Source organism: Bos mutus, chromosome 10 (assembly GCF_027580195.1).
Source record: "Bos mutus isolate GX-2022 chromosome 10, NWIPB_WYAK_1.1, whole genome shotgun sequence".
NCBI classification, from domain to species: domain Eukaryota; kingdom Metazoa; phylum Chordata; class Mammalia; order Artiodactyla; family Bovidae; genus Bos; species Bos mutus.
The window spans coordinates 65,557,976-65,575,301 of record NC_091626.1 but is presented as its reverse complement, the minus strand read 5'-3'; the positions used below and the strand labels follow the sequence as shown (position 1 = coordinate 65,575,301).

Sequence of the window (17,326 nt, the reverse complement as noted above, 5' to 3'; positions counted from 1 at the left end):
CCGATCGCCGGGTTCGGGAGGCGCGAGCCGGATCCTCCGGCGGTCGGTGTCCGCGGTCCGCAGCCACAGTGCAGACTTGGTCCTGCACGGGAGAGGGGACCCCGTCCGCCCCCGCAGGATTCGTGGAGCCGCTGCCCGAAGAAACGGGGATGTCGCACCGCGAGCCGGCAGGCAGATCCCTGGACAGCCCGCGCTCGAGGGCCCCGGCGGCGGCGCGGCGGGGCGGGAAGGGGGAAGTTTTAAAGCCGAGTTGTGGGAGCCGGTGGCTGGCGTCCCGGCGGGATGAAGCTGCATTGCGAGGTGGAGGTGGTCAGCCGGCATTTGCCGGCCTTGGGGCTGAGGAACCGGGGCAAGGGCGTCCGGGCGGTGTTGAGCCTCTGTCAGCAGGCGCCCAGGACTCCGCCGGGTCCCCGAGCGGGAGGCGAGCGGGGCGGCCGTCACCCCGCCTGTTTGTTCATTTCCACCCTGAAGGACAAGCGCGGGACCCGCTATGAGGTGCGTGGAACCGGCGGGTCAGGGGTGGCAGCCAGGCGTTCTTGCTCTAAACGCCCGACTGTTTCCCCAGCTGGACTCCGTCTTGGGGGTTGCCGAGCGCCCGGCCCCTGAACCCCACCATCACCCGGACCCTGGCGTCTCCCTACCGGCCCGAAGGCGGAAAGATTTTAAGAGTCACTTCTTAATTTTCTTGCCTGTTTCTGCGACTTTATTGACAGCCTTGCTGCTTAGTAGTAGATAGCAACCCTGCCCCTTTAATGCCTTTGAAATTTCGGCCTGCGTGTAGCATCAGTCAAGTTTGGGAGAACCGTAAAATGACTACACTTTGGTTCAGTAGATTATGTTTCTCCCAGTTTCTTCGCTAAATTTGTTTGTTTGTTTTTAAGGCTTTGTGGGATGCATCTAAGGTCGTTAGGCCAGATTGTGCTGTGCTCAGTCGCTTCAGTCGTATCCGACTCATTGCGACCCCAGGGACTGCAGCCCGCCAGGCCCCTCTGTCCATGGGATTTTCCAGGCAAGAATACTGGTGTGGGTTACCATTTCCTACTTGAGGGGATCTTCCCGATTAGTACAGTAGTAAAGCAGTGATGCTTGGGTTGCAACTTGATAATTTTATTAAAATTCTTGGCTACTGCATCTCTCGCTCTTTCTTAACTGTTTAATTTCCTAAGTTTTTATTTGTTAGGTACAAGGCTTTTTTTGTATCTACATACCAGTAGTAAACCCTCTAGAAGAAGTTGGGAATTGAATTTTTAAAGCACAAGTTTTATAAAATCCTTTTACCTTGATTCCCAGGCACGTTCTTTTGTGAAAATGACTGGAATACCCTTGTACCTACTATCATAAAATTGAGGGGTGATTCATCACCCTCTTTGCATCTAACTCTTGACTGGGTTTTATACAATTTCTGGGATTGTTTCCCTTACAGTGTTGTATCCTCAGTAAATACTCTTAGTTGAGGAAGAGTTATTGCTGTTTCATTCAGAGCCACGTAAATGTTTGTGTAAGTAGTTGAAAGTCTAAATAATTCCCCTTTTCCGGTGGAATCAACTCATGTAATGTTTTAAAATGGAAAGGACTTCTGTCACCAAATTTTAAAGATTAGAAAACTGTTAGGTGAGAGAAACAAACTCATAACCAGAATTGGGTCTCCCTTTTTTCCCTGTTGACCTCCCTAAAACCTATCTTTTCATGCCCACCTTAGGTACTGTCTGTTTTAAGAGTCTGTTATGATCTCTCCTTTAAAACTTCCGCTGCTAAGGTCAGTAGCTGAAAATCCTAACAAAAATGTTATTGTAAACCACTAGTTGAAAACTTAGTGTGTGTGCAGGGTGCAATGCTGGATAGATACGATGGGAAATAAACCTGATTTAATCTCTGTTTTTCCAAGACTAGAAAGGGAAAAACAGAAATCACCACTTACAAAGGTGGGCTATAATTGCTGTAATAAAGGTAGAAGCAGAGTGGTATTATATAGTATAATATTAAAAATGAAATGAATTCTGATTCAAGTCTTTGAGAAAGTTTTGTGGAAGAGGTGGTGCCACAGGGCTTGGGACATAGTAGGTGTCAAGTAAACATTTATTTGTTAGTTAAGGTGGTTTGGTCTTGGCCTTGAGGAGTAGGAATTAGTGCTGAGTGTGGAAGCACCTTGGGGCTCTTTCTTACAACCTTCTACTTTTCTGTCCCATGACGCTGTCATCCATCTGACTGATTTCCAAATCTGTGTCTTTTGCTAGTCCTCTCCCTTAATTTCCAACTTGAGCCAGCTACCTACTGGAAATCTTCATTTGGTTGTGTCACAGTATTTCAAACTCAGAATACCTCCAGATTAATTTTCCTTGCCACCCCTGTCCCAGCTTTTCTGATAGTGTTCTGCAACTCCTTTAAGTAGTATTCTGTCCCTTTCCAGGAACCTTAAAGGCTTTTCCTTCCCCATATCCAATATATTATTGAATTCTTTCAATTCTGCTTCCTGGGTAACTTTCGTATTTTCATACCCCCTTCCATCCCAGGTATAGCCTAAACCACCATTGTCCCTTGCCTGGCTGGTTTCTTAAAGGATCTCCTTACCTCTACCATTGTCTTTCCTCCATCCCATTCTCCCCTCTCCCAAAGTTCATTATTAAACTTTGTAGTTAACGGGAATTTTCAAAATGTAGATCTAACAGTAATATCCACTGAATATTCATCTAATCTCCGTTTACCTCTCTACACTCATCTGCCTCTTTTCACTGGATCTTCCAGGCATACTGAACGTCTTTCACCTCCTCACAGTTGCCAAACTCTCTTACCTTCAAGGCTTTGCACACTATTCCATTTTATTTATATACTACCTCCCTCTCCTCCCCTCAGTATCTTCACTTGCTTAACATATTAATCCTTCATTTCTTACTCATTTTGGTTCTCTTTTATACCCCCAGACCAGGTAAGAGTCCTTTCCTATATAAGGTCGTATAGTAGCCTGTACTTCCTTGTCTTAATATTTGTTATGCTTATAATTACTTGTTTAATAAACTTTCTGTCGTGAAATTGGCAACTTGATAAGTGTAATTACCATGCTGGTCTTATTTACCACTGTTGTCCCCAGCCCCCTGTCATAGTGCCTGGTTCATAGTGGCTTCTTAATAAATAGTTGTTAAAGCCTTCAGTAGAAGCAACATCAGTTATTAAAAATTATTGAGCAGCTATTATATGTTAGTCACTCTTCTGGCTCTGGGAAAATAATACTGAACAAAGGAGACATGATTTCTGCTTTCATCAAGTTTATATCTTGTGGGAGGCATGCCTACCCCAGGCTAATAGACTAAAGTTAAGAAAGCAGGTAACTACTATTGGCAACTCTTACTACACCCAGAGTTAGAATGGGAGAGAAGCAGCATTCTCCTCAAACAAAGGGGATTCTGTTCTTGAGGAAGGAAGAGTTACTGGACAGGTAGAACAATTGTATTTTACCCAAAGCTGGATAAGGAGTGTAAATACCCCCAAAACCAATCAAACAAAAACGTTTAAATCTTAAAACAACAAAGCACCCAGATGTAAGGTCTAAAAGCCAAACTGAATCCTGGCAAAGTGGCATATTGCAGATGTAATAAATACTGAATAACAGTACCTGGTTTTGTAATTTTCTTCCCCCTCCTCCCTCCCCCCCCGTCCCATTGGTTTTAAGCAGCTAAAGGAGAATATTGAGCAGTTCTTCACCAAATTTGTGGATGAGGGGAAAGCCACTGTTCGCTTAAAGGAGCCTCCTGTGGATATCTGCCTCAGTAAGGTATGGTATTAATGCGTAGGTTGGTTTACTGTAAAGAGAATAGAGGCTGTGTTAGGAGCCTGATCTCCCACAGAGCTGAACAGAGACAGGCACTTGCAGGCATGTTTGAGGAAATGATGGCAGCTTCCTTTCTTGCTTGTGTGGCCTTGAAAAGAGCAGAGTCAGTCTTAGAGAAGTTGCCCAGAATGAGAAGGAAAACTGATTTTGCTTCTGTGCCCAAGATGGAGCCTCAGGGTGTTCTTAGAACTCTATAAGCAGGTGGCACAGGTCTGCATCTTGCCAGCTGAATCACAGGCAACAAATCTAAATTTGGTGTTAAAAAAAAATGGATAAAATACAATTAGAAACACTTTAGGGGATATTTTACTTACTATAATCATTTTTTTAAATACATAAACCATTAAGATAAGAAACTGTTTTCTTCTTTGCCTTATCTCGCTTTTTCCTTTTTTCCCTTCCCAGAGGGTAGGAGCTGTGACCTTGCATTTGCCTTTATCCTTGACCCCAAGTCAATGCTTTGTCAACATTTAAAGTTTAATAACTGTTTAAGCTGTTTTATTTAATGGAGGTGCTTTGTTCTACCTCCTCCTGTTCTGGTTTTTCATTTTCTCTTGCTAATCAGCCTGTCCTGCCACTGACTCCTTCTACCTACAAACAAGCTGAGAGTCCTACCAATTAGAATAGAAGAGACAAATTTCTAGAAAGTTGAGGCTAAAGCTGTCCACTTTCTCAGTATCTCTTTTGACCTCTACTTTCACTGGTTTGGGCTTCCCTGGTGGCTCAGAGGGTAAAGCGTCTGCCTGCAATGCAGGAGACCTGGGTTCAATCCCTGGGACAGGAAGATCCCCTGGAGAAGGAAATGGCAACCCACTCCAGTACTCTTGCCTGGAAAATCCCATGGACAGAGAAGCCTGGTAGACTACAGTCCATGGGATCGCAAAGAGTCAGACACGACTGAGCGACTTGACTTCACTTTCACTTCACTGGTTTATTCATAAAACACTGTCAAAGGTCAGTGATCTCTTCCTATCTGCTAATCACATTGCCATGATTACTCATCCTTTTTGAGCTCTGTAGAATTTGACACTAATGACCACTCCCTTCATAATAACTTTTCTTTCTTGCCACCTGTGATAGGGCACTGTGCTGGTTTATCTTCAGTTTTCTTCGACGCTCCTTTGTTTCCTGTTTCTTGGCAACCTTTTTTCTATCCTGGGAGTGAAGACTTTATTCCCATCCTCTGCCTGCTCTCTGCCATACATGCTTTCTGTTAACACAGCTCCCTTTAATGTGTGTAACTCCCAAGTAGGTCCCTCTGCTGGACCTACTTAACCCAGGTCACCAGACTTTCCTCACTCCACTTCACCGTGTATATTGCTGCGAGAATAATATGTAGCTCTTGTTACGTAATTCTCAACTCAAAATTCTTCAGTGATCTCCCACAGCTTGATCATTCTGTCCTCCTTACCCTGGCATCAAGGGTACTCATTTATACGCTATAGCCATACAGTATTTCTACTCTTTTACTCCTCTGCAAAGCTCCCACATCCCAACCAAATACTTAGCTTCCCAAACTTGCTGAAAGTTCACTAGTCCTTCAGATAGAAAGGTTTTGAAGCTTCTAAAGTATCCAGGAAGTATTTTTATTGCTGACTTAATTCACATATCACTTTAATAGTGATTTCTGTGTCCAGCTGAAAGCGGTCTCTTGCTTTTGATGTGTTGTTACTTGCTTTTGGCAACAAGTGCTAAGTTACACCTGCCTTTTTTTATTTTTAAGTTTCTTGATATATATATATATAATTTTTACTTATTTTATTTTTGGCTGTGTTGAGAGTTGCAGTGCATGGGCATCTCACTGTAGTGACTTCTCTTGTGGAGCACAGACTCTAGGCGAGTGGGTTTCAGTAGTTGTGACATGTGGGCTCAGTAGTAGCTCTTGGACTTAGTTGCTCTGCAGCATGTGGGATCTTCCCGGTCCAGGGATGGAACCCATGTCCCCAGCATTGGCAGGCAGATTCTTATCCACTGCACCACTAGGGAAGTCCTTGGCCTTGCTTTTGACAGGGCTATTGCTTTTCGCAATTCCTAGTCTTTGTGAACAACCCCCCTGGGTATGTTGTACTGTACAGCACTACTTCAGTCTGTCTCTGAGGCACCAGAGATTTGAGTCAGTTCATCTTTTCATTTTCTTTTGGTTACTAAGGTTAAGTAACTTTAAAAAAATTTTATTGGATTATAGTTGATGGGTCAGTTCATCTTAAATCCAAGTCTTCAGTGGAATCTTTATATTTTCCTGTTTTATTGTATGCTCATATGGTTACCCCTGTGAACAGTTTTATTTAGAGTATGTCAACATAATTTTTTCAAAAACTTAAAAAATTTTTGTATATGTAATTAAATTTAGTGAAAATAGAATACTGAAAAAAATGTAGTAATTTTCAATAAATAATTGCATGATTTACATATACAACTTCACCACATTTGTTTAGGATGAATTAGCATGCATGTATTACCTAAAATGGAATTTATAATTGTACAACCTACTTTTACATCTTCAGGCCAATTCCAGCAGTCTAAAGGGTTTCCTTTCAGCTGTGCGACTGGCTCATAGAGGCTGTGATGTTGAGGCACCACTTTCAACCCTCACACCAGTGAAGACTTCAGAATTTGAAAAATTTAAAACTAAAATGGTTATCACATCCAAAAAGGACTATCCTCTAAGCAAGAACTTCCCCTATTCTCTGGAACATCTTCAGACTTCTTATTGTGGGCTTGTCCGGGTTGATATGCGTATGCTTTGCTTAAAAAACCTTAGAAAGTTAGACTTGAGTCATAACCATATAAAAAAGCTCCCAGCTACAATTGGAGACCTCATCCACCTTCAAGAACTTAACCTGAATGATAACCACTTGGAATCATTTAGTGTAGCCTTGTGTCAGTCTACACTCCAGAAGTCACTTCAGAGTTTGGATATCAGCAAGAACAAAATTAAGGCACTCCCCGTGCAGTTTTGCCAGCTCCGAGAACTTACATATTTAAAACTTGATGATAATGAATTGATTCGACTTCCTTTCAAGATGGGACAACTGAGGAACCTGCGGTTTTTGTCAGCAGCTCGAAATAAGCTTCCATTTTTGCCTAGTGAATTTAAAAATTTATCCCTTGAGTACTTGGATCTTTTTGGAAATACTTTTGAACAACCGAAAGTCCTTCCAGTTATACACCTGCAAATGCCATTAACTTTACTGGAATCTTCTGCACGAACCATATTATATAATAGGTAAGCCTTTGATAGCATCATGGTATTTTCATCATTCTCAAGAGTTAAGTCTTTAACATGGCTGTTTATACTATGCACAATCTGACCCTTTGCTCCAATGGCCTTCTTTTAAAAAGAAATGACAAAAGTTATGGGTCTAGAAGAATGGGCATATGAATAAACACAGGTAAACTTTGTAATGCTCATAGACACCCACTGAAACCCAAGCCAGTCTTCCCTCTTCATCATCCCTAGCTTAAGTGCTCTTATCCTAAAGCAGTGGTTCTCAGATTTTACTTCACATTAGAATTACCTAAGAAGGTTTAACAGAGAAGGCAATGGCACCCCACTCCAGTACTCTTGCCTGGAAAATCCCATGGGCGGAGGAGCCTGGTAGGCTGCAGTCCATGGGGTCGCTAAGAGTTGGACATGACTGAGCATCTTCACTTTCACTTTTCACTTTCATGCATTGGAGAAGGAAATGGCAACCCACTCCAGTGTTCCTGCCTGGAGAATCCCAGGGACGGGGCAGCCTGGTGGGCTGCCGTCTATAGGGTTGCACAGAGTTGGACACGACTGAAGCGACTTAGCAGCAGCAGCAAGGAGCTTTAAAAAATTCTGGTGGTTAGTCCCCACCCAAGACTTATTAAGTCAGAATGTTTGGGAGTAGGACTGAGTATTTTTTTTCTTTTAACTATCCAGGTGTTTCTAATGTACAGCTAGCTAGGATTAAGAGCCTTGGCTTACTTCTCAAATTTTAATATTCATCACATCCCTGGGAGTCTTGTTTAGCAGATTTTGTTTTAGAGGTCTGAAGTGGAGATCTGCTTTTTAAACTGCATTCAAGGTGAGGCTGCTAGTTCATGATTTATACTTGAATACTAAGGCTCTAAAAGTAACTTGGGCTACCCTTGTAGCTTAGTTGGTAAAGAATCTGCCTGCAATGCAGAAGACCTGGGTTTGATTACTGGATTGGGAAGATTCTCTGGAGAAGGAAATGGCAACCCACTCCAGTATTCTTGCCTGGAGAATCCCATGGACGGAGGAGCCTGGTAGGCTACCGTCCATGGGGTCGAAAGAGTCAGACACGACTTAGTTACTAAACCACCACCACCACCAAAAGTAACTAAGGGCTCATTATTGTTTTAAGGCAGTGATCCTTGAAAGTTGAGGAATGCATCACCAATCATGCTTATTGTAACACAGTACTTAACTAAAGCAGATTGCTGGTCCCAACCCTTGGAGATTCTTATTCAGTAAATTTGTCGTGGGGATGAAGAAACTGCATCTCTAACAAGTTCCAAGGAGATGCTGATAATGCTGGTCAGGGGACCACACTTGAGGACTGCTGGTTTAAGGTATTGACTCTTAACTAGGAGTTTAAAATTATCTCTCAAGTGACAGTACACGTAAGTGCCAAGAACAGTGCCTGGTTCATAATAGGTCTCAATAAATACTCACTGGATTTATAAATACATGTAATTTGCTTATTTGGCAAATTAAAAATCATTAATTGTGTTATCATTAGTTGTAGCTGCTGCTGCTGCTGCTAAGTCGATTCAGTCATGTCCGACTCTTAGCAACCCCATGGACTGCATCGCACCAGGCTCCTCCGTCCATGGGATTTTCCAGGCAAGAGTACTGGAGTGGGGTGCCATTGCCTTCTCCACATTAGTTGTAGAGGAACTTCTAAATAATATAGATGTGAAATACATACCTAGATCTGGTCATATAGGTCCTAGATTCTACCTCAGATCACCTAGTTCAGAATCTCCAGAGATGGGCCCCTACTGTGTGTCATAGATTTTTTAAAGTCTCCAGAAAGTGATACTCATGATTCAGGTTAAAACCGCTGATTTGAGATAACTCTAAATGGTGTCTTTTGGCAATAAACCACTCCCAAGTGTCTTGTTCTTTGCTTTCTCTGAGACTTACATATGAAAAAAAAAACATATTTATTCAAATTTGAAAATTATGTCCAAGTGAGAAATACTGTAAATAGTCACTGATAACTTGAAAGGATCATAAATTGGCTAGGATGACTCTGATCTTTACTGAAGTATAATTTTGCAAATTTCCAGCTCCCTTGGTTTAAGAATATAGATCCAAAGCCATGAGAACAATCTCTGCTATTTAGCTGTTGAAGTTATAGTCTTAGAAAAATATGTGGGGACTTACATTGGGTAGAAAATACAGTTTTTAACTGTTTCCTGTTTTTCTTAGTCTATAACCAAAAGCCTGGAATATAAGTAAGTGGTTTTTTTGTTTTTGTTTTTGTTTTTAAAGTTACTTACACAAGTTAACAGATTAGTACGTGTGGAAAAAATGAAAAATTGTAAACAAAGTCAATCCCATCCTTTAAGTAAATAAGCCACTATTTTTGATTTGATGTGCACTTTTCTACTAGGGTTTTAAACACTAGTTTAGGAACTTCCTTGGAAGTCCAGTGGTTAAGACTGTACTTCCAGTGCAGTGGGCACAGGTCAGGGTACTAAGATCCCACATGCTGTGTGGCAAAACAAAACAGCACCAGTTTAAATTATAATAGTAGGTTTTACTTGTTGCAAAAGATCTGAACACCTGTTAATGTGCCAGCCCATGTACTAGAGAAAGAATAAAGAAAAGCGTGTGGGAGACACAAAGCGCTTGGGGTATGATTGTGTTTAGGGTGCAGGAGAGATCTGGGCACTGGGCAGGCAATCTCAAGATTGTCTCAGTGTTATGCAGGGTGAGAGCAATTGTATTGGGGGCCACTGAAGTTTTAAGTAAGAGGGTGGATGACTTAATTTAAGCACAGTTAGGACCCTTGCTTGCTTTAGTAAAGTAAAACTAATATCACATTTAAAAAATTTGTTTCACACAGTTTAGGATTCTCTTTTGAACACTTGATGCCTAGGAGTGTATATGTATTTATTTAAATGTTTCTTCACAGATAGAACTGAGAAATTCTCTCATTACCATTTATAGGAATTGTATGAGAGAGCCATACATTTAAATTATGTTACACTGGTCATACAGTATAATTATATAAAGGACTGATGACTCTTTCCTTGTATTCAGTGGGTTATACTATTAAGTGGCAATACTGAAAGATAACTACTTTATGTAGTATAGATCCTCTTAGGCTTATGTCATATGCTGTTATTTAGTATATTTTTCCCATTTGTACCAGTTTGGAAAATAAAAACAATATACTGAATTAATAGAGTAATTTTATTTTCTCATGGTTATAATTCAGTGTCTAATAATTCATGTCCTAATACATGAAGTTTTGAATCATTAAAAAATATCTTTAAAATGTTTTTTTCCAATAGGATTCCATATGGCTCTCATATCATTCCTTTCCATCTTTGTCAAGATTTGGATACTGCAAAAACCTGTGTTTGTGGAAGATACAGTATAAGCAGTTTTATTCAAGGAACTACTACCATGAATCTACACTCTGTTGCTCACACTGTGGTCTTAGTAGATAATATGGGTGGTACTGAAGCACCCATTATTTCTTACTTCTGTTCTCTAGCCTGTTATGTAAATTCTTGTGATATGCTCAAGTAATAGGTGATACCACAAAAAGAAATTCCATTTAGTCTCAGACTAATTTGGGATTCAATTATGGTTTAAATGTCAAATTGGAGAAAGGGCAGCTTTCCACGGATTTTGTATACTTGATTGAGGGGAAGAATGTGTGGTAGTCTAACATTTTCAATCATTTGATTGTAAAATCTTAATTTCATTAAAACCTGGTTAATTTTATTGTGGTGTTAACTTTTATCAGTTTATCACACTTGTGTTGATTTTGGCCTAGTATTTCCGGTTGTGGGGTTATCTTTTAATGTTAAACAGATATTGATCCCAACCACTCTGTTCATAGAATTTTCTTAATTTTTGTCTTGCATTTAAGTTAAATTGAGTTTCTATATATAGAAAATATACTTTGGACTAATAGTCTAAATTGTAGTGAAAATTTGTTCAATATGAAACTACATATGTTTTTAAACACTTGTATTTTCAGGTATATTTTTCTATATACAGAATTTTATATTCACCAAACATAAAGTAGAAGTTGTTTTGGACAAATAGACTTCCGCCTTAAAAGTTTTATATTAATCGCATAATCTTTGTTGTGATTTTTAGGTTTTTCTTTTTTTTTTTTTTCCATTTTTAGGGTTGGAATAAGGTTTTGGTGTTGGATAGGAATAGGAGAAAATTGCCACTTTTTTACTGATTAAGTCTGTATTATATGAGGGTTGTTCTTTTTCTGTTGGTCAGGTTTTTTTAAATTGGAGTATAATTGCTTTACAGTGTTGTTAGTTTCTGCTGTACAACATAGTGAATTAGCTGTTGTTATATTGTGTGAGTTACTCAGTTGTGTCACTCTTTGCAACGTAGCCGGCCAGGCTCCTCTGTCCGTAGGAGTCTCTATGTATACATATATCCCCTCACTCTTGAGCCTCCCACCGCCTTTGAGCTCCTTATGCTATACACCAACTTTTGGTCTTTGAAACTACGAATTTTAAGAATCTTAGTATTTCCTAAACTCATAAATTACTGAGATATTGACCAAAAATATTATAAAATTTTAGTAACTTTCTTTAAAAACATGGTTCTTTAAAAAGTGATGGGGGGGGACATATTTAAAAGTAATTCAGTGCTTACCTGATTTTTACATGTTCCTGTAGAGAATTATTTCAATAAATGCAGGTGTAATAGCGTATGTTGGGAATAAGTGCTAAACATGTTATTCCTATACAGCCCTTTGCATTCTTCCTCTCTTCAAGCCATCTCCATGTAAGCATCTTAGCCTACTTAAAATTCATGTACAGAAAGCAGAATTTGTTCTTATAACCCATACCCCTTCCCAATTTATTCAAACTCCTTTTTCTTTCTTGCCTTTATGTGTTTACTAGACTCACTTCTTTGATTCTTACTTTCCGTTTTATTCAAAGTTGTTTACCTCCTCAACCCTCCCCACAGTCAATTTATAACATTTGAGTACCCCCCAGAGTATGCGCAAAAGGGTTCAAACAAGAATTTATGTTGTCATGAACTCATGCTTTTTCCACAAGCTTCAGAACTTTTTGTAGTTAGAAGTCAATTATCAACTCCTACCTTACATTCAAGACTGAGGTCTAAAAAGGTACTGTCCAAAAAACTGATGGAACTGTTGTCTCTTGTTCAATAGGGTGGTCATTAGCCACATGTGGCTATTGAACAATAAATGTAGTAAGTGAGGCATTGCATTAATTTAAGTAGCTATATGTGGCTAGTAGTCCCTGCTGGAGTGTACGTTTGCAGAAAAGTCAGGGGGTTTTTTTGGCAGCCATTGTGGGATATTAATTCCCTAACCAGGGATTAAACCAATGTTATTAGCAATGAAAGCATGGAGTCCAAACCACTGGACCACTAGGGAATTCCCAAAGTCAGCTTTTAATTTTTTCAACTTGGATCCTGTTTCACTCAGTCCACTATACACAGATCTAGCTTATCCCCTTCACTTTTAAAATTTCATATTGGAGCATAGCACAAATAATATTGTGTTAATTTCACATTGGAGCATAACACAAATAATATTGTGTTAGTTTCAGGTGTACAGCAAAGTGATTCAGTTATACGTGGATTTTTCAAATTATTTTCTTAGGTCATTACAGAATATTGAACAGAATTCCTTGTGCTATACAGTAGGTCCTTGTTGGTTGTCTGTTTTAAATTTATCAGTGTGTACATGTCAATCCCCAGTTCCCACTCTATCCCTTCCCATCAGAAATTTGTTCTCAATCTGAGTCTGTTTTGTAACATTTTAAATTCATTTGTATCAGTTTTAGCCATGGCATGTCTTTCTCTGACTTACTTCACATAGTATGATAATCTCCAGGTCCACCCATGTTATTGCAAACGGGGACTATTTCATTCTTTTTAATGGCTGAGCACTCGTCATTTACTTTTTTCAAAATCTGATTAAGAACTTTCCCAGCAGCTCATCAATCATAATTATGAATTCACCCAACATAAATATATATTTGAAATTGACCTGAAAAAGTAAACCATCAGTTTTCCCCTTCTTTATGATTTAGCTCCATAACCTAGTCAGAAAACTTGAGGTGGGACTCCTATCTTCTTTATATATAAATACAAAATGCCAGTTCTTGTGGAACGGAATTTAAATAATGAATTTGAGAAGACGATGAACTTTAACCCACAAATAATTTACCACTATTTTAACTTAGAACCATATTAGGCATGCAACTAATGTAAAACATACAAAAGATTTTAGTAGGAATATCGCTGTATTTATTCTCATTCAGGCAATTTTTCTGTAACTTCAACATTTTCCTCTCAAAACATAAGAACAAAAGAATCCCAAAGCTTAGAACTGGATCACTTGGCCCTTTCTCTTCTTATCTCCTCCAAGTTCAAAATGCTTGCACCTCTTAATGGCCAGCATCCTCTTAGATCTGCAGTTGGGTTCAACGCATTCAAGTCTCAGCACGATCTTCTTGGTGGTTTTAGCCTTCTTCCGGAAAATTGGCTTGGTTTGCCCACCGTAGCCACTTTGCTTCCGATCATAGCGCCTCTTTCCCTGGGCATACAGGGAATCTTTGCCCTTCTTATACTGGGTCACTTTGTGAGGCTGATGCTTTCCACACTTCTTACAGAAAGTCCTGCGGGTTTTAGGTACGTTGACCATCTTTGCAGTAGAGGTGTCTTCGCGGTGCAAACTATTGTAAAACACGGGAGCAAAAGTTAGAACACTTGAAACAGCAAGTATAAACCCACCAAGTACTCATTTTCCGTATGAGTAAGTGCACAACTTGATGGAATGCTTAGATTTGTTAGGTAGGTAGAATAGGGAAAAGGAGTCCAAAATGGCCGTGGCTAAAAAACAAGGAAGGTCCGAGGACCAGAGTGAAGACTTCAGGCAAAACAGCACTCCTGGCTAAGCCCAATTTGCATAGGGCAGGCCCAGGTGGAGGAAAAAACACATAAAAAGAGGAGCCAAAGCGTTTTCTCACTGACTCACTCACTCTCCCGCGTGCGTGCGCTCTTTCTCTCTCTCCCCACACCGCCCCCACCTCTCCCGCGCTCCTCCACTCTCTTCCAGTCTTTGGGTTGGCATGCCCTCACGCTTTGAGGATGGATTCTCCTGCTATCTCCTAAATAAAATGGAGCTGTAACACTGATTTGCCAAAGAGCTGTAGCACGGTATGTCCAAGACCCAGAGCTGTGACGCGCCGAGGGCTTTAATGTCCGTCGCTCCAAATCTTCGTTGTGACGAGACAAAGAACCGAGGAACATACACTCTCGTGACAGATTTACAGAATGAGACTCACTGAAAAACAGCAAGAGCAGCAGCACAGGGACGCCCAGTACGGTCAGTCCCGCGTACAACAAAGTGGGATCCTTTGGGGCTTAATTTATCGTGGTTGCCCAACAACTAAAGCGTAATGGTGTGATTTTCTCCAGCAGAGAGAGGACCGAAGCTAGAGTTTATTTTCGACTCTCAGCGCACCCTTTCCCTCCAGGTTCTAGTTTCCGTGCATGCCTGGCTCGGAGGGCGGTGTAGAGCCACCGCCACGGACTGCCACGGCCAGCCCAGTCCCTTCGAGGACTGCATCTGCCTAGTTTCACTTTTGCCTTCAGAGCACCGTCACCCGTAAAAGCCCTAAAGGCTGACGTGTCCTTAATGAGTGCCGCCAGGCCCAGCAGCCGCCATGCGAGTGCCCTTTCCGGAAGGGAAAAGTGAATTCTGGAAATCCACTAACCAAGACGGTGGGCCTCACCCTCCCTCTCCTAACAGGGCTCACCAGGCCCGGCCCGGCCCAGCCTCGAATCCTGAGGACTGGAGGCTCCGGCGTAACAGCCACCACCCAGCACCGGGCTTACCGAGAGACCCGACGTCCACGTTCCTGCCTTGCTCGTCTCGCGCCTCACCGGAAAGGGAGGGACGTGGCGGAAGTAGGAACTGAACCTGAGCGGCAGTGCTGCGAACCAATAGGTGGCGCGCAGCGACAGCCGGGCGTCTCCGGACGTGTCCGGGAAGCGCCAACCGACGGCCAGGGGCGGGCCGGAGGGGTGTGGGTCCCCGGGCCGCGGCGCTCGGCGGGCGAGTCGCTGCTTGTCAGGACAGTCGCCGCCGGAGTGAGGCCAAGCGAGGCTGTGTTTCTCGTTCCGGGATGTCCCGGGCCGCATAGAGATGAGAGCGCCGAGGACGCAGGGCCGCTGGAGGCGCAGGTAACGGAGTCGAGGTACAGCGGGGCCGCGTCGGGCTTCTTACCGGACCGGTGCTGGATGGAGAGGACCGAAGCGACGCCGTGCCGCTGCCCCTAGCGGCGGGGCCGCTGCCCGAGCTGCAGTTGCCAGGTGAAGATGTGTGGAGCCCGGGCGGCGCGGGGGAGCTGAAAACCTGCGGGTCCCCGGACCCCCGGGGCCCGGGATGAGTTAGCGAGGGCAGCTGCGGGGGCAAGTTCCGACTGCTGCAGGCCACCGCCACGGTCGCCGCCCGCCCCTTCCCCGCCGGAGCCGCTGGCTCCTTTCCGCGCCCGCCCGCCCCCCTGCTCGCGCTCCCGGCCCCGGAGACCATGAGGTTCCGCATCTATAAGCGGAAGGTGCTGATCTTGATGCTCGTGGTGGCCGCCTGCGGCTTCGTCCTCTGGAGCAGCAATGGGCGACAAAGGAAGAACGAGGCCCTCGCCCCGCCGCTGCTGGACGCCGATCCCGTGCGGGGTGCGGGCGCCCGGGCCGGGGACCACCCCGCCGTGTCGGTGGGCATCCGCCGGGGCTCCAACGAGTCGGCGGCTCCACTGGTCGCCGCGGCCCCGCAGCCCGAGGTGGACAATCTGACGCTGCGGTACCGGTCCCTAGTGTACCAGCTGAACTTTGACCAGACGCTGAGGAATGTAGATAAGGCCGCCTCCTGGACCCCCCGAGAGCTGGCGCTGGTGGTCCAGGTGCACAACCGGCCCGAATACCTCAAACTGCTGCTGGACTCACTTCGAAAAGCCCAGGGAATCGACGACGTCCTCGTCATCTTTAGCCATGACTTCTGGTCGACCGAAATCAATCAGCTGATTGCTGGGGTGGATTTCTGTCCAGTTCTGCAGGTGTTCTTTCCTTTCAGCATTCAGTTGTACCCTAACGAGTTCCCGGGCACTGACCCCAGAGATTGCCCCAGAGACATGGAGAAGAATGCAGCTTTGCGAATGGGATGCATTAATGCTGAATATCCCGACTCCTTCGGCCATTATAGAGAGGCCAAGTTCTCCCAAACCAAACACCACTGGTGGTGGAAGCTGCATTTTGTATGGGAGAGGGTCAAAGTCCTTCGAGACTATGCTGGCCTCATACTTTTCCTAGAGGAGGATCACTACTTAGCCCCAGACTTTTACCATGTCTTCAAAAAGATGTGGAAATTAAAGCAGCTAGAGTGCCCCGAGTGTGATGTTCTCTCCCTGGGGACCTATACTGCCATTCGAAATTTCTATGACGTGGCTGACAAGGTAGATGTGAAAACGTGGAAATCCACAGAGCACAATATGGGTCTGGCCCTGACCCGGGAAGCCTATCAGAAGCTGATTGAGTGCACAGACACTTTCTGTACTTACGATGATTATAACTGGGACTGGACCCTTCAATATTTGACTGTATCTTGTCTTCCAAAATTCTGGAAAGTGCTGGTTCCTCAAGTTCCTAGAATTTTTCATGCTGGAGACTGTGGTATGCATCACCAAAAAACTTGTAGACCAGCCACCCAGAGTGCCCAACTTGAGTCACTCTTAAATAATAACAAACAGTACCTGTTTCCAGAAACTCTAACTATTAGTGAGAAGTTTATGACATCCCTTTCCCCACCTAGGAAAAATGGAGGGTGGGGCGATATTAGGGACCATGAACTCTGTAAAAGTTATAGAAGGCTGCAGTAAAAAAAAAAAAATCACAATTACAAAAGCAAAAGTAGTGACAGTCTTCTATTTTTGATATTTGTCCAAATAGGATATACAATTGAATAAAAAGGTTTAGGAACTGGTTTCTGCTTTAATACAACAAAATTCTTGTAAAAGTTGTCCAAATATAGTCATCTTTTCCTTTTACGTCTGATTAAGATTTAAAACGCAAGTTTTCATTTTGAGAATTGCGTTTTAAAGTTCAGTGTGTATCTGCTAGAGGTAATCATTGTTAATTGATAGAAGAAGGGAAACTATTTAAATTGCATCTATTAATCTTTTTATCTGGAACTTTGTACACTTTTCCACTTTCAAGACTTACTTTAAGTACAGCAAAATTTATTTAAAATTGTCATATCA

General features: G+C 42.8%; 3 protein-coding genes across 4 annotated transcripts; 2 read left to right on the top strand and 1 right to left on the bottom strand.

Moving 5' to 3' along the window:
* Positions 1-237: 237 nt before the first annotated feature.
* LRR1 (leucine rich repeat protein 1) lies at positions 238-11,886 on the top strand. Of its 2 annotated transcripts, XM_005894292.3 has the most exons (4): positions 238-495; positions 3,668-3,766; positions 6,328-7,049; positions 10,343-11,858. In XM_005894292.3, exons 1-4 carry the CDS (start codon positions 283-285, stop codon positions 10,581-10,583), a joined length of 1,275 nt encoding a protein of 424 aa, XP_005894354.1. In that variant the 5' UTR covers positions 238-282; the 3' UTR covers positions 10,584-11,858. The 2 variants fall into 2 exon arrangements, with proteins under 2 accessions (XP_005894354.1, XP_005894355.1); XM_005894293.2 differs by lacking the exon at positions 6,328-7,049 and having other exon boundaries at positions 10,343-11,886.
* A 1,407-nt stretch (positions 11,887-13,293) lies between these two features.
* Positions 13,294-15,058, bottom strand: RPL36AL (ribosomal protein L36a like). The gene is made up of 2 exons (XM_070378121.1): positions 14,910-15,058; positions 13,294-13,744 (listed from the first exon to the last, which is right to left on the bottom strand). Exon 2 carries the CDS (start codon positions 13,711-13,713, stop codon positions 13,393-13,395), a length of 321 nt encoding a protein of 106 aa, XP_070234222.1. The 5' UTR covers positions 13,714-13,744; positions 14,910-15,058; the 3' UTR covers positions 13,294-13,392.
* Positions 15,059-15,598: 540 nt separating this feature from the next.
* Positions 15,599-17,071, top strand: MGAT2 (alpha-1,6-mannosyl-glycoprotein 2-beta-N-acetylglucosaminyltransferase). Its single transcript, XM_005894296.3, has one exon. The coding sequence runs from the start codon at positions 15,605-15,607 to the stop codon at positions 16,943-16,945; it is 1,341 nt and encodes a 446-aa protein (XP_005894358.3). The 5' UTR covers positions 15,599-15,604; the 3' UTR covers positions 16,946-17,071.
* Positions 17,072-17,326: the final 255 nt, after the last annotated feature.

Excerpts from the sequence above, each read along its gene's own strand:
- LRR1 (XM_005894292.3), top strand. The coding sequence starts at position 283 with ATGAAGCTGCATTGCGAGGTGGAGGTGGTCAGCCGGCATTTGCCGGCC. Across the intron at positions 3,767-6,327 it reads TGGATATCTGCCTCAGTAAG|GCCAATTCCAGCAGTCTAAA; the intron begins GTATGGTATTAA and ends TTACATCTTCAG. Across the intron at positions 7,050-10,342 it reads CGAACCATATTATATAATAG|GATTCCATATGGCTCTCATA; the intron begins GTAAGCCTTTGA and ends TTTTTCCAATAG.
- RPL36AL (XM_070378121.1), bottom strand. The coding sequence starts at position 13,713 with ATGGTCAACGTACCTAAAACCCGCAGGACTTTCTGTAAGAAGTGTGGA.
- MGAT2 (XM_005894296.3), top strand. The coding sequence starts at position 15,605 with ATGAGGTTCCGCATCTATAAGCGGAAGGTGCTGATCTTGATGCTCGTG.